Genomic DNA, 17,262 nt, shown 5'->3' with positions numbered 1-17,262 from the left:
TGATATTTTTGCTAAAACACATCGGCAGCTCAGAGTGATACTTCGGGCCAGCTGTATTAGCACACTTGGCAGAGTGCTATCTCTTGTGGTCCATAGACAGCAAAATTCCATGAAAAAGTGCCTCTGCAAACGATCTTCTTAAATGTGCCTCTTTCTGCACTAGATTGCATGTAAAGAGCAGTGCAGACTTTCTCCTCCGTCAAAGAACCCCCCCTCCCTTCAGCAAATGGTGTCACGGTATTGTTGTGACATCGTGGGCAATTGGCCTTGTGTCACATCCATGAGAGAAACCACAAAGCTTGTCCAAGCGTGTCACAAAGTAGCCGCAACATTACGTCGACACAGTGACACACTTGGCGGGAGGTGGGGTCCTTTCACAGCGCAGAGGCGACTGCTCGTGACTCGTGGCTGAGTATAAGACTTCCAAACATTATCCCTGTACTCTAGCCACTGCAGCTGTGCACATTGAGCATGGGCTCGGAGGCTATGGATTGACACAAAACTGTAGAGATGGCTTCATCCACAGTACTGCAATCACTAAGTGATTGCAGTACTGTGGATGGAGCCATCTCGTTGGCACAAGCAGTTTGACGTGTTGAAAAACTGAACGTATGCAGCACACTTGCACTACGAATTATGAACACCAGAAATGCAAAGACAATGGGATCAGGATCAAACGTGGAGAATGGTGAAGCACCTGTCATAGTGATGATTAGCTGATGCCAATGCAACAGGTTTAGGCAAACCTGTTGTCTCAAAGCCCTTGATTTTGCTAAGTCTTCTTGAAATATACCACAGCTGCTTTATTTTTAATTTGAAGTACAGATTTACGAGGTCATGCTTTTGTTCGTGAGAATCCTAAAAAAGTCATGGTTGTAATTCAGATGACCAAATCATGCAGTGTTATCATTACCAGATGAGAGGCATTTGCAATGTGAAAAAAAAATATATACTATTCAGCACAAGAACCCGGAATTTTCTCAGGGTTGGGGGAGGGTCAGTTATACTTTATGTACTTTCATCCGCGCAAGCAAATGTGAAATTTTTTATTTGGATTTGAACTCTCTCTCTCTCAACCCCTTGGCTACGCCCATGATACTATTCATGTATGAGCCACAACCAAAAAATTTCTAGATTTTTATTTGAAACTTTGGTCTTACACGAGTGTGTACAATAAATTTCTTATGTTTAAGTTACATATCTTCAATTCAAAGCTTACAAAAAGTGCTGGTTCAGTCATTAGGCCAGGACAGAGGTCACTTTAAGGTGCGAACCATTTTAAATGCGAGGGCGTTTCTTAGTGGAGCATGTCAGGAGTCTTTCAGGGTCTGTGCCCCGGCAGGTTTTATCTCTCCACTCTGACTCGCTTTCCCATAGCAACAGCTGCAGGTGTTCAACACCGACTAAATTTCAAGGTCGAAGGGCTGCTGCAGTGACGTCAGAAGGTGGGGGCTCAGTTACGCCGCGAATGCTGCGGAAAGCCAGTATTTTGCTCACGTTTTAGGAGAACCAACGCTCCTGTTGTCGCTGCTGCTGTGGCTAGATTGGGCCGAATAAAAGATGTGGAAAAAAATCTTACTGAGCATGCTCAGCAAGATTTCGGGGCGTAACTGGGCCCCCACCCTCTGACGTCACTGCGACAGTCCTTCGGCCTTAAAATTTATTGGGTGTTGAGGTGTTGCAAGCGGAGTAGCGGAGAGTGAGTGGAGAGGAGGAACGCTCTTTGGCATGCGACGCATCACTGGAGCTTGGCGGAGCTCCCGTGTGTGTTGAGAGAGTGTAAGAGAAGGTAGGTGCAGTGATTCACCGCTCCTTCTCTTGCGTTCACTCTCTCTCCTCCGTGCGCCACACTCTCCAGTTCGCTAGCTTATAAGTATACATGCATGGAGTGAAGTCCGCGCCTCACTCCACACCATTCCCTGGCTGATCAATGTGTAAATAAATAGTTACGGTACAAATCCTCATCTCGTCATAAATTTACGCCATTAAAATACTACGGCATACCCTCGGCGCAAGAAATGCATTCGAATTTCCTCACAATATCCTTTGGGAAGGGAGGTAACTTTTTTTACGGAGAAAAACGTATGAGTTTTCTTTGCTTAAGTTTTCTGCAATATTTCATGCAGGCTTCCCTCGATCCCAGTGCACTGTCCGCAGCTCTTGAATGTTTACACTTGCATAGCTTTGAGGAAAAAAACAAAAGCAAAATTTTTACATGTCAATGAAACTTCTGCATGCAAAGCACGAGCATTAACATTCGCTCTCGAGTTTGATTTCATGAGTTGCGATTCTCGGTTGCAGCACATATATTCCAGAAGCAGGTTCTATATCTGTGCATGTTAACGAGTCTGTGTTAATGATTAACTAAGGGGCTTGTTAAAAAAACTGTGGTTCACAGAACATACTCATGTAGGAGCTGCTTTAGTACAGGACCAGGTTGATTGGCAGATTGGGAGCGGCCCTTGCCCTGCAGGGAGCTTAGTTAAGGTGATGGTGATCACCCAGCCTTTGTAGTTTGTGCCCTTCTTTGTGGCCAGACTGCAACATTTTTGCTGAACTTGTGGTTGCAGCTTAGATTTGCACGTTTGACATTTGCTTTGCAACTAGGCAGTGTATTCACCCAAATGAAGCAACCACGATTGTAATGCTACCAGTGACTTTTCAAGGGGAAAAATTGAATAAAAACGGGACTTTTGTGCATTATTGTACTTTTTAGACAACTTGAATTTTGGTATTCGATTGTAACGTGAGGGTTGGCTTCAGGCAGCAAAAATCTGGAAACACTTGCGTTACAGTCTAGTAAATATGGTGATAACAAAATCAAAAAAGAAAGAAAAACTAGACATCAATGATTAGTGATGAATAGTTCGCTATTATCGCTATTATTACTCAATGCTAAGCACTATAATATTAATCCAGAGCTGCAGGTAACTCAGCAAACCTTGTGGTTTAAAAGCTCCAAAGAGCATGCAGTGTCCTCATTTTGAACAGCTAGTGGACTGAAAAAATATTCAAGCAAAATGCAATTCGACGTAAAGGGAGCTCGTTTAGGTATGATTATCTCTAATGACACACATGACACAAAAAGAGAGAGTGATAACTTCTGTTTGCTTGCGTATTTTTCACGTTCAAGAATATGATCTTCTGCTGGGATGAAACAAGTAGTTCAGTTCGTCAAGCTGATTCTTAGACTGCTGTTACTTGTGTGCTGCCACCCGTTCACTTATTCGGGCCAAAAAAAGTGTTACACAGTAAGAGCTAGTTCATTCAACATTCCCTTGTTTATTCAGAATATTGGATAATTCAGACCGGTTCTCTCGTCCTGGTATATATATATATATATATATATATCACAAACATAAACCATACATAAATACATAGCACATATCAAATATAACTCTCGAAGCACCGCGAGACATTAAAGCATCGAAAACGTCATTCGGAAACATGGCCCAAACCTGCCCCTATACTGACCATACCGAGAATAGACATACATTATAGATGTCCTAGATTAATCCACAATCGCATTGCTGGTTCGTAATAACTTATTAGATCAGAACATATTTCGGCTTAAGACACAGCGTCTGAGCCACATTTACATAAGGAACGATGTTACAAATTAAAAAAACTGTCGTTCCTAATTCCTGGATTCATGTATTTTTCAAGAAAATGAAAGTGCATTGATGAAACAGATATTTTTAAAGTTTTTTCTTGATACTTTCGATAACTCTGCATTTGGTTGATTAAAGCAGTTTTTCCAGCCCCGTTAAATTTTAATGACACTGCTTTAAATGTATCAATAATTAGCGAATGACATCTTCTGTTTTGAAAAGAGAGAACTGACGAACATTCACTTGTAGCGAGATGGCACAACTAAATCCATACGGATCTGTCTAGCCTCAGGCTACGAATGAATGTTTGTCAGTGATCTCTTTCGTCACCCTTCCGCCATCTTGTGAGATTCTGCTGAGCTCATTTTAAATGTTATGTTCTGTAGCTATTTCTCCTGACGACTTTAAAAAGAAGCTTCAGAGAGAAGAGAGGATTCGAAGGTCGGCTGCTCTTTAAACAGGTGACTTTTCAAACGTAAGTGCTTTCGTTTGAGCAAACAGTGAAGTAACTTTCCTTTTTTTGTGAGGAGGCAATATTTGTTCACCAGTTCATATATAGTACGTTTATCTGCAGATCCTCTGAGGGAATCGTACAATAATTTTGGGATTTTCTGACTAGTTATATCTGGTTATAAAATGCCTTGATCTACTGGTGTCCATTTATGCACTACTTATTACAATTATATGCCTATAATTATCCAGAAGCCTGAATGTTTTATTACACATCATGATTAACATGGTAAATGTTTTTGCCCAATCTGAACTATTCCTATGTTAAAACATTTGTTTGACGGCTCTAGGAAATATTTCAGAATTGTGATGCGGCATGCTGTAACACTTGGGATAAGTAATTTCCAACAAAGGCTGTGATAGATATACACACATGAAATCACTCTTCACTCACTGCATGCTTTCCACAGTTTGTCACTGAGATCAAGAAATCTTGCTACATAATATAATAAAATGCATAAAGAGAAATCATGCATAAGCGATTATTTTTAATGTGCATAGTCGCTGACAAACACGTCCTAAATTTTTCGAAGTTGCCACCAATACCATGGCTTCCATAGTCCCCAAATATGTAAGGTATAGTACTTCTTTTATCGGTGCTTTCAAGGCAGTAAATTAACATTTTATATGTATACTAGTACTTCAAAGCAGGCTAAGGGCGTGGGCTCAACCTTTTACATTTCACTTCAACACATGCATTTCAAAACGTTGCCTGCATATCATTCCTGGCATTCTCATTCTGTCTTTATCATATCATATATAAGCACTGCAAGTGACCTATTCTTTTTCTACACAACCCCAAAAGTGGGGATATAGTCTCCTTCCATTGACCATAATATTTCTGTTGGTCACAAGATACTAGTTGAGAGAAATATACACTTTATTCAAGGTTATTTTCATATTGTAAATGAGGCCAACATATAAACAGCCATGAGTAGCTGAATAAATATAGTATTTACTTGCGTAATGAACACACCTTTTTTCTAGAAAAATCGGAGAAAAGCTGGGTAGCATTTATTTTGCTGGGAATATATTATGAAAATTTTTTCGGTATGAGCAAAAAATGCGGTAATGCCAAAAATTTAGGTTGCTCAGCTTCTTTGCTGCACTTCACTCATCTTTGGTGGTTGAATGCCCCATCTTATGCAAGCTGTTCCCACACGGCCCCGCCGCGGTGGTCTAGTGGCTAAGGTACTCGGATTTTGGTGCACGTTAAAGAACCCAAGGTGGTCGAAATTTCCGGAGCCCTCTACTACGGCGTCTCTCATAATCATATCGTGGTTTTGGCACGTTAAACCCCACATATCAATCAATCAATGTGTTCCCACACGACTCATGCACGCATTAAAAGCGTTTCATGGCTATCTATTCTCGCAATTGTTTAACTGCTACAGTGGTATCTGCTGCGATCTTGAGGGGTGCCCAGAAGCGTGTGCTATAGCCCCGTGTCGCACTTAGCCAACTTCATGGCAACCTCGTACGACGACCGCGTCGCCGCCGTTTGCATTGTAGCAAGCAACCAACATTGCAGCAAGCTACCACCAAAGCATTAAAACAAACCGTCGATAACAAGATTAACGACTAAATACGGCAACTGCCTTGCTCATAACCGAAGCGAGAATCGGGGACAATGTTGTGGAAGTAGTCACGATCTTTTCTAGGTGTCGCAGGTTTTCCAGAAACTTTTGACGCGATGATGACGAATGGCCCTTTGCGACAGCCAATCCTGTCGTTGCCGCTCGAAAATTGCATGCATGTGGTTGGGCCTTAAAGTCTCGAATTTGCAGGAAGCGACCGTCGGTTGGCACGGGAAGTTTCCTCACCTTCGCTTGCTGTGTGCTTGTCAGCTATGATGTCTCTACACTCGCACCGTTCGTGAACCCTGCTGTGGCGCATAGATATTTAAAAAGACTGTGTACGTGCCACGCACAGAAACTATGCGGCGGTGCGCGAAAGTGGGGAGGCTGGGAGCCGAGGGGGGTTGGCATGATAATAAAAAATGGGAAAGGCTCAATAGGCAAGTCTTTAACCGGGACTGCAGCGGACAAGTGTAAGGGGTGCGTTTTTTACGGGGGAAATGAAATAAATCCAAATTTTGACAACTGAAGTTGTGGGTGTTTATTATGTGAGAGCATTGATTACGCGTGTAAATACGGCATTACATTCGTGTAATGAATCTTCTAACAGCTATACTGCTGATGACCTATAGCTACGAATTTCAAAGCTTTTCATTTTGTTCCCCTGCAAAGGTCCGCACCCATTAAGGCAACTGTGCAGTGTGTAGGGCATAGATATTGGAGTCAGTGGCAGCTGAATGCAGAAGCGTTGTGTTGGTTCACAGGATATGGTGTTTCACTATGGGGATTCATGTATGAAATTAATTCCCATTTGTGGCAATTATGTTCGAATGGGGATGGAAGGCAAAAGCTCTTGAATACTTCAATTTACAAAGTGAATGGTATAAAACCAGTGAGGTTCAGAGTACTTGGGCCCTTGATCGAAGAGTGCCGAATGATCAGATTTTCACCTTTGCACATAAATGTCCATGATTTTTGTCCCCGAAAACTTCAGCATGCGCGGCTCACCGTGAAATCTTATTACTCACAGGTCCTTACTGACAAGTGAAGTTATATTGATGCTTTGTAAGGTGACTAAAATGTTTTGGCTCTCTCTTATAGTTTCACAAAACTGCATGAAGTTGTAAAAGGTGCCAGGACACCCAATTTTCTATCATATTCTGTGTTACATGGTATCCTTGAGCATTCCTAAATGAGATCATGAAATTTTGGTGCATTTATTCAAGCACTTAATTTATAATTGAGTGTCTTTATGAACACGCTAGTGGCTTGAGATTTGGGCAGCGCTGGTGCACTCTAGGGTAGTGATGTAAGAAGCAGTGCAAGGGCCTGCATTCAGTCGAGTGTTCAATTTTCTGATGCGCATGTACTTGAAGTATTCAAGGTTTCTTCAGATTGGCACTGAAGTATTACTGTTTGTAGCGGCTGGAGCTTCGGGGGAAGATGACTGCTCCACTTCTTTCAACAAAATCACGTCACATGTGCTATGGCAAAATGTCTGTCGCCAGCAGTGAGTTAAAGTTCCTAAAAGTTACTAAGTTTTCGTCATTCGTGTCAATGCACCAGGCACCTTCTTTCCGCTGTGCGTTGTAGGATGCAAATGAAGTTAGTTGAGCTGCAAAGATTGAGGAACATGGCTATTGGACGAAAAAGGGCTTGCGCAATTTTTCCGCTAGAGCACCCGAGGGCGCTTCGGTTATATTTGACACAATATAAAACGTTTGGGAAATGACGAATATGTATTATAGCGATATATGGCAATGTAATGTGTAGGGATGCAAGAGGCGTGTTTTAATGGTGTCTGACAGCATGAAAATGTATGGTTTGCAATTTCTTAGTGTGCGAAAGTGCTCACTTCAAGGCTTGTGAAAATATTGGAACGCTTCAAATATTTGAAAGAACAATAAAGTATTCGAATTCACTTTGATTCAAATTTCAAATATTGAAAATTTCGAAGTATTCGCAATGAAAGAATAGGTGTATATTAGTCCTCATGTAACTGCCTGTAAAGATAGTTTCATTGCAGTGTAAGAATGCTAAGGCGTGAATTCACTTATTCAAAAAAAATACACTTTGCCATGAAGCCCCCCCCCCCCCCCCTCAAATTTAAAGGGGCCCTGCAACACTTAATGAGCATGAACAGAAAATGCTGCTGATCGCAAGTCGAGGCTACCGAGTAACTACCGAGAACACGCAAGCCAATAATAATAGCTAAGCACGCATCTTACGATTCACAATAAATTCTTCTCAAAATTAGCTACAAATTGCTCTTTTCTCGACAAATGATGCTACAAGATCAAATATCACTCATAACAGCCACTGTACCTGCCACTGGCCCATTTGGGCATGGCACGCTCTGTCGTTACTGGGGCAACTGCGAGATGCTGTCACTTGTAGCAACTGCAGCGTAGAACAAATTTTTGCAACTCCAAAAACTTAATTCGAGCGCACACGAGACACTCACACATTCACCCAGGCATCAAACATAGAGAAAAAAATAAGGACCACTGTGTAAGTGCGCCTTCGCTATCTTTGTTCCCAAGTGAATCCCAGTTCATGAGCTCTGGGCTGTTAGAGGGAAAAATTGTATGTCTTGATAGTATGTGCTGTTGGCCTTCTATGATGTTATTGCATGTGCCACATGTTACCTTCAAATCAATTCATCATATTAGGAAGCTTACGGGCTCGTTATGATAGCTTTTATGCTTAAGTATGAGAAATTTTAAAGTGTTACAATTTAAACCCTACAGAAAGTCAAATCATACTATTGTTGAGTTCTTTCCCCTTCCTTTGAGTGAAAAAAAAAGATGCATTTGCATAGAGGCCCTATTTCAGTTTAAAAAAAAAATATTGTGCAGGTCAGTTGGGTCACAATAAATATGCCTATTTTCTTTGTATGCCATATATACTATTCGAATGAGATTAGAAATTATTCGACCACAATCACTGTTCGCTTGTAATTTCCTTTTAACCTAAAATTCACCATTTGCACAAGTCTACTCACTTGTGATGGCAGCATCCCTACAAACTCAGCGGCGCTAAGAAATCGCTAACCTTTTAAAGTGGCACACTGGTTTCTTAGGGCATCATGCGAGTGCCATCTTGTTCGTTCGCACCTTCATTAGTGCTTGGTACGTGGTCAACCACATCTCAGTCTGCCCATACGGTAGTTCTGGATTTTTCGGTGTGCCACTTACTGTGCCAATGATGGCAAACTCGAGCACAACTGCGGAAAGTTGTTTTTACTACAGCGTAAAAACATCTGTTGTTTCCTGCTGGACCCGCTAGAGGCACTGCTGCAGCAGCTCCTAGGAGAAAAGGCAGAGGCAAAGGGACGAAGTTGTCGTTCCTTTATATTTTTAGTGGCTTTGCGGTTTGTCCAAACGGAAATATTTTTTCATATACAGCCCACTTTTCATATCTATACAGTTGGCTCCCAATAACTTAAAATCACTTAATTGGAATTGTCGCTTCATTGGAAGTGGAATGGAGGTCCCGTCAATTTTGCATGCAATTCAATAGAAAGAAATGTTCATTAATTGGAAGCTAGAAGTCTGAAAATTCAGTTAATTCAAATTTTTAATCAAATTTCCGGAGAAAATTGTAAAAATATTTGATAAATTTGCTAATTTTAAGGTGCAAAATAACGATTTCAATGTAGCCGGCACTCGACGGCTTTCCAGCAGACCACAGCACCACAGTTCAACACTTCCTGTATCTTACCGGCGCCGTTGGCATCGCAGTAAATCCCCTATACCTACGGAAAAGTACAGCATTCTTTTGATCTGCGCCGCTTTCTTCTCTACCCGCCAGAGCTTCTCGTCTCTTCGGGTAGATGTGGCGAAAAACCGGTTTTTGCGGCTCGGCGCCATGTTGGATGCGCCAAAGCGCCACTGTGTTGCTTGTTCGCGCATGCAAAGTTGAGGACGTGCGAAATGCACGCGTGCATCTCACTAGTCGTTTTTTACGATGCCGGGTTGCTCTGTAAAAATCTGTAAATGTCTTACGATATTTGCTTAGTACTTTCGCAACATATCTCCCATTTCATTAAAATATGGAAATGAAAAAAAACATTTCAAAAAATATACTTGTTGAGTGCAATTTTCGGTCAAGCGCCCGCCACTGAACATGCGCGTTTTAAGCGTGACACTTGTATACAATGAGTAGGGGGATGTTTTTGGTTTGATAAGACTAGTTCTATCTTTATTTGTTTATTATTATAGACAGAAAACAGATTATTTATAAACAATGCATTGAACGATTGAGGAACGTCATATCATTCATAGATGTGAACTGCAGCAATGCATGATGGGGCGTGTTGTCGTGAAATAGCAGAAATATGATTCAGCAGTTGCCTGCATACCTGTTTTTCACGTGAAAGCCTTTCTCTCAAAAGTAGTTAATGTTTCGAATTTCATGATTATCGCGGCTGTTCTCAAGCACAGCCCCTGTCTGCAACAACGTCTCGTGCACTCCTTATGAAATGAACCGCTGGCACTTGCAAAAAAAAACGATTTGTCACAATACATATGATGATGTGCCAAAGTTTTCATTGCTTTGAGGTGATGCTGTGCATTGAGTTCACAAAATACATCGATATGGGCACAAAGTAATTTCGACAGTGTTGACGCGACTGCGTTTTTCGAATTCTACACCAGAGCACCGTCTTGGTCGCCAGCAATTAGAAATGAGTTACCTTGAGCAAGCATGAGCTTTATCACCCACATTATCTGCAACTCCCATGAAAACATGTGAAACCTAAAGAAAATGGTAACAAACTGTACCGAAGAGGACAAACATTTTAAAACGGCGTACTGGAAGCACAAATTATTGGACAGGCAAAGAAGAGGTAGCATGTGAAACGTCACGAAGTTTTGAGCAAGCACTTTCATGGACTTTGTTGACATTGCTGCAGTTATAAAATATCGAGATAGTTTGTACATACGGGAACTATTTATTTCCAAACGGTTACGTATATCAGGGCCACATACGCAAGGAAACACTACCCTGAAAAAAGAAGTTTAAACGACGTGCGATTCGCTACAGCTTGTGCATGACTTGCAGCAGCCCTTCTGCCGTAATATTGATGGTGAGCGCATCCAGTCTTGCTGAGAAAATCAATGCAGAAGAATCATTACATAAAGCCATATGCGAGGCACGGCCACAGCTGTACAGGGGCGGCTCTAACTAATGCAGCAGCGGGGGCACACCACCGGCTCGAAAACAAACTGCAAGCTCCTGGCGCGTAACAGGGGGCATCATTGTCGCAATCGAAAGGAAAAAAAAGCAATGCACCAGAGAGGAGGCAGCAAGGAGAAGAGTAGATGGCGGTACGAAGTATGGGGCTTTACATCGCAGCTGCTTAGAGCGCCTCAGACCATGAAGCGGTGAGGCAATTCTGCGAGCGGCCTGTGCAGTGACAAGCGCTGAGCCTAACTGTTTATCTCATTAAGCGGACAGCGTTTCCACATGCAACGGAAGTCTACATGTATTTCAGGTGCAGTCATGACTATGGCAACTCGCGGGCCCTATCGATTGCTAGACTTAGCGACGAAAGTCAAAATTTTGAAACAAGTGGAAGTAGCAGGCACCCCCAAGCAAGATATTGCCTGGAAATACGGCATCAAGCATAACACCCTGTCAAACATCCTCAAGAGCAAGGGCTCGTTGCTGGACACGTTTGAAAGTGAAAATGACCAGTTGAAGTTGTCTTGCGAGAGGATGCGCACTGGTGCCCACCCATAGTTGGAGCAAGCGTTGCTCGTCTGGATTCGGGAGGCACGAAGCAACCAACTTCTGCTCAAGGGTGAGATCAATGCAGCGAAAGCCTCATGGCTTGCGACCATGCTAGGCATCGAGAACTTCGCTTCGCCCGATTGATGGATTACACGCTTTAAGCAACAACATGATATAGTGTTTAAAAGCGTGAATGGAGATAGGGCTGCCGTCAACGCGGCCACATTTGCAATGTAGAGAGAAAGTAAGCTTCACAGCTACTTGGACGAATATCAGTGGTAAGATATCTTCAATGCCGATGAGACGGCACTTTTTTACAGAATGTTGCCAGAGAAGACGCTGACCTTCAAAGACGATGACTGCGCAGGAGGTAAGCGGAGTAAAGTGTCAGTGCTGATGGTGGCCAACATGACAGGCTCTGAGCGATGTCGCCTGCTCGTAATCAGGAAAGCCGTTAAGCCTAGATGTTTTAAGGGTGTGAAAATGTTGCCTGTAGACTAGGCGTCTAACAGGAAAGTGTGGATGACCGCAGACATATTCAACGATTGGCTAATGAAATTGGATCGCAAGTTCATGTTAGCAAAACGCAAAGTGTTGCTGCTTGTGGACCAGTGTAGTGCACACATATTGTGCCACCCTTGAGTGCCATCCATCTCGCTTACTTGCCAGCGAACACTACATCAGTGTTACAACCTATGGACCAGGGGATTATAATGAACGTGAAAGTACTTTATCGGAAACATCTTCTTGAGCGGACGGTGTTGTGTATGGACAATTCAACTCAATATGAGGTGAGCCTTCGCAGTGCTATACATACGCTGGTGTGAGCGTTGGGTCGCGTAAGGAAGAGACCATGGCGAACTGCATTAGGGCGTGCGGTTTCATTGCAAGTGCTGCAGATGATTCGTTTTATACCGCAGGGGAAGAACACACAAGTGAGATTGAACTTGACAGTCTCCTGCCAGCTCATGGTGACGTCTCTTTCGAAGAATACGTTGCTACTGATAGTGCTGTAGAAACGTGCAGTGCGTTGACGGACGCTGAGATCATCAAGATGGTTCGGCCTAGCGAGGATAGTCATGAAACTGAGGTAGACGACAACGAAGTTGAAAGTGAGCCACAACCGCGAGCTGCTGATGAAACTGCGGGCCTTGACCTCGCGCAGCGGTTTTTTGCTGCTGACAGCATCGCAGAGGAAGCTTTTAGGCACATATACAGACTGCAAGAGTTCTTTCTGCTGCAAGATTTAGCAGGCAAAGGCAAACTTCAATCACCGATTTTTGCACAAACTGCTTTGAAATAAATGTATTTTTGATTTGTTGTGGTTAATTTGAATTTTTTGCCAGTCCCCATGAACTTCGTATTAATGAGAGTCAGCTGTATAGGCATATCAGATCCTATACTTCGTTTTTGTTGAAAACCACATATTGTTGGGTGACCATGTCTCACCCCTTCAAAGCTTCCTTTAGATCAAATAAACGTAGGTCAATTTACATAGCAGATTTTCTGGAAGTGTCACAGAGATCAGTACTTCAATCAAATCCGTTAGTCTGTCATAACGTGTGTCGTAAAGGCTTTTCAGGAGATCGTGTGAACCCACTGGGTGCATGGAATTGAAAATAGTCCTGCTTGCACGCTGCGATCTATTCTCGTCACAACTGGCAAGGCAGCTGCCGCTTTATGGCTTGCATAATATTTGTTATAACAGTGCATAACACCACACACTGAATAGGCCGTAACAGCCTCGAGGTGTTTGTGTGAACAAATGCTTCTAAAAAATAAGTCAGAGAGGAAACTTGTTTCTCATGCTAGCATTATGATGGGCAAACGTCTTTTTGTGTCTTCTGAACATCTTCCACAGGAACTCGCCCTGGCATGTTTCTCAAACCTAATTACATTCTTGTTTTGCAGACTTGCAACAGCCCCGCATGTGCAAAAAGGTAAGCGATGCTGACCATGTTTCATTGCAAAATGAAAAATAATGAAATGGTAAACATACTAAGATGGTAATGCTTTTGTGACTTAGTAACATGTACACCCACGCGTTTTTTAATCTGAACGCGCGAGCGTCGATCGCCGAGCTGATCAGCGCCACAAAGTGGAGCGCGGCGTAAATGAAAGTGAATATGCGCATGCGCGCTTTGAGCAGTTCTGAGCAGCTGTCGTCTGCTAGGCTTTTCCGGGAACTGGACCCCATGCCCGCTTTTTATGAGCACCGCTGTTGTCATTCCTTTTTTTTGAGAAATAACGCCACTGGAAACAGTGTTTCAGCAAGTTGACTTGTCTTCGTCAGGGCAACAGCGTTGTCTTGATTAAGAAAAGTTCATATTTCAAAACATTGCATGCATTGACATTCTCTGTAAAAATGTTTAGAAGCATTTTGCCTATCACGTGTATTTGAGTGACAATGTTAGAAGTAAAGACTCACAAATTTTGAAGCTGTGACCACAAGAATTTTATGAGCAGGAAGCAGCCTATAATTACATGTCATATTTTGAACTACACTCCAAAAGTAAAAGAAACTAAAGCTATGTAGCCGCGCCAACTCAAATTCAAGCCTTTCAATAAACGCAATTGCCTGTCAGAAGCTCCGCTGTAGTCTTGACTAATTAGTCAATCGACACTGCACTTCCGTCAGTCCAGCCAGGCTTGCAAAGAACGGGGTTTACTCACATGTACTCATGCACAATCAATACCTACTTAAATAATGAGTCCCAATTCGTGTGCTCACCCTTGCCTTTAGGAAACGCTGAAAAACATTCACAGAACTAGAGTATCCTGGGTTAGCACATCGTAGAGACACGGAAAACACGTGTTGCCCGATTAAGCCATCTTAGACAAATGCATAATTGACTTGGCACAGCTCACTGCAGCTTCCGTTGCCTGTCCGCCAGAACTTGCCATTTTTATCTTTTCCGTAGCTAACACGCCAACAGAGCGCGATCCAACTTTTAATATTGCTGAGCGAAGGGCAAGGAGCGGAGGCAAGCGCTATGAACCCAAGTCAGTCACTTCCCGCACATCAAATGAATTAAAATCCACAAAATAAGGAATAACAAAAGACATAAAAACAAAAGAGAAGTTCTTTACAGGGGTTTAGAAGTGTATACGTATGCGTGTAGAAGTGTATGCGTGCCATACTCTTATGGCTTCCGAGCTAGCACGCACACCAGCGATCACGACCACACCATTAGAAGCAAAATTCACAGTTGCTGCTCGAGCAACAACCCTCTCTTCACACCTCCCCTCCCCCCATATTGTTCACATCTGCATCTCGTTAAAGCGAGTGGTGTGTTTCCTCTCCGCTTGGATGGTACGCCTCTCGAGCAGGGTGATGTTATTGCACGCGACCTCCGAGTGAGAGAAGGGCCGGCTTGTTCAATCTCTGCTACAGCCATATTTGTCAGTCCCGCTCGAGCATTTTCTCCCGCGGATAGAACATATGACGCGTTGGGGTATGCTATCAATATGGACTTTATATGGCACATGACGGCTACTTCGAAAACCCATTAGGAGTGACTGCTATCGCGATAATATGGTGATTGCACAATTTCGTGGACAATGCATCTTTACACAAATGTCGCTTTAAAGTGATTTGTAACGGGCTATGCTCTGAATGTTATGTCTCAATCTCTGACTTCTTCGAATTCGCTCAAAGGGGCCTTTTTCTGGCTGCTCCAAGCTTGCTCCAAAAAGTATTTCTGGGTGCTCCAACCTTACTACACAAAGCACTTTTCCCTGCTCCCAGGACTGCGGCCAAGCCCATGTATCCTGTTTCACTCTGAGCATTGCTTTTAACTTTAACCGACTCCTTTTGGTGAACAGATGGTTTGCCATACAATTTCAAAAATTCTGAAACAGCAGGCAAGTATTGTTCTGCTAAGACTTATAGTACTGGACCTTCACACACATCACTCCCACAATACGTCAGACGTATATCTGACCTTGAAAAGAGGCAACACTTTTTCCGTCTTGCATGCTTTTGTCAGTTGTTCGTTTGGTTCGACTACACTTATATTATGTATGGACATCAATGATTAGCACATCATGGCATTTGTCCTTCAAGAAACCGTCGTAGGCTTTCACTCCTTGTATTTAACAGAACCTGTCATGGTATTTTTGTGGCTAACTTGGTGCACTGTTAAGCTCGAAATAGTGGGTTCCTCTCTTAGCCACAGGGATGAATTGCGAGAACATATGTTGAAACACAGCTGCTATAAAAATGGTTTGCTATAGACTTGTGCAAATAATTGAATGCTGCAAATTTTCAAACAAATATAGCAAATTTTAAATATGATTATAATCAAATTTAACTTCTAAAATTTCAAATTATTCAGAGAACGAGTAGGTGCATATTATTCCACATGTGACACTTTGTAAAAGCGGCTTCACTGCAGCTGAGTTGAGCCAAGCCGTGAAACCACCTAGTCAAGTGCACTTTATTTCGCATAACTTCCTGCAATTGTGGTTTCACTGTAATGAAATAGTGCTAAGCCGTAAAAGCATGTCTTCAGAGAAAATTCGCCTTCCTGCCAAGCCCTGCTTCAAGCTTCAATAAGAATGTTACGCTCACATCAGTTCATAATTTATGTTTGAAAACTTGTAATAATGAATTATATGCTCTGAGTAGAGAAAGTTTTAAGAAGTAACATATTTTACAAGCTATCACTTGCATTTTACCAAAAGTCAAATTCTCTACTATTCAAAGTTGTTCCTACATTAAAAAAGATGAAAAAAAGAGACAAGTGCATAGGCCTTGTATTAGTAGACCTTCTTTAAGCAATTCCACAAGGCCTCGCGTGGGCACCAGACACTTTGGGAAAAGTGCGTACGCCGAGTGAACCCGCTCTTCCGTCGCCCACTGCTCGTTGGCACCATGCGAGCACAAAACGAAAAGAACATGCTGCCGCTTGTTGAATAGATAGGTCCGAATGCACCTGCATGTATATCTATGGATGAAATGTGAAATGAATAACGCAGTCAGTGTAGGTATCTGGGCGGGTGTACATCGAACGTAGCAGATTAGCGGCATGCGATTTGTTGCGCACTGATACATGTGATCAAAACATGCTATTGAAGGGAATGTGAACTGGAACACTGAATTCATAGTTATTTTACGATGAACCGCTCACAAAGTGCTATGTCATTAAATACCATCGTGGTTAGTTTGGGCCATTAAAAACAAACTGTGAAGTGTTAAGCTAGAGTTTTTTCATTTTTGTGAATGTCACTCACTCAAAAACGGTAAAGATGTTCTAATTGTGTTTAAAGACGACAGGATGGAACAAACATTTATGTGCAAGATACCTTGCTCTGATAATCTGCGGTTTCTTATTGGATGATTAAGTGTCACTGCGGAGCATGTTTGCTGGCAGTGTATCCGTCATTGAGTGAAACTACTATTGAATTTTAGTCTGCGCATTCAAATATTGTCCATTGAAGAATAATGATGTACTTACGCTTGGTGAAGAATAAAAAAAACTTGGGAACATTACATAAGCAATATTTTTTTTTTGCTGCAAGAAGGCGCGGTGTCCTTCCTATATCATATTGCATCCGTTCGTGAGCAGCTCATTCGCTCTGCAAACAGATTAATTCAGACAACCTTCACCCTCAAAGAAACTGAATATTGCAATTATTTCATGCATACGTTCTGCACAGTCTGAATAAAAGTTGAAAAGCGATACGAGGCAAGGAAACGCCCCATAAGTTTAGTAACATTCCTTCCGTAGAGCGCAAAAGGTCACAGGGGTCTGCAGTGGGTAGAGAAAAGTACTATGAGAGGCATGTCAACTGTTCTTTCTATTGTTGTCTAAGAGTTGCTAACC

The 17,262-nt window shown here is 42.4% G+C and overlaps 1 protein-coding gene across 1 annotated transcript in view; it reads left to right on the top strand.

Moving 5' to 3' along the window:
* LOC119161894 (adenylate kinase isoenzyme 1) overlaps positions 1–17,262 on the top strand; it is a 100,462-nt gene that overhangs the window by 53,795 nt on the left and 29,405 nt on the right. The window contains 2 exon segments of the mRNA XM_075876880.1: positions 3,998–4,086; positions 13,346–13,374. Of these exon segments, the coding sequence (XP_075732995.1) occupies positions 3,998–4,086; positions 13,346–13,374 (118 nt within the window).

The sequence above is a fragment of the Rhipicephalus microplus genome, chromosome X (genome assembly GCF_043290135.1).
Source record: "Rhipicephalus microplus isolate Deutch F79 chromosome X, USDA_Rmic, whole genome shotgun sequence".
NCBI lineage: Eukaryota > Metazoa > Arthropoda > Arachnida > Ixodida > Ixodidae > Rhipicephalus > Rhipicephalus microplus.
This window is presented reverse-complemented; position numbering and strand designations above follow the sequence as displayed.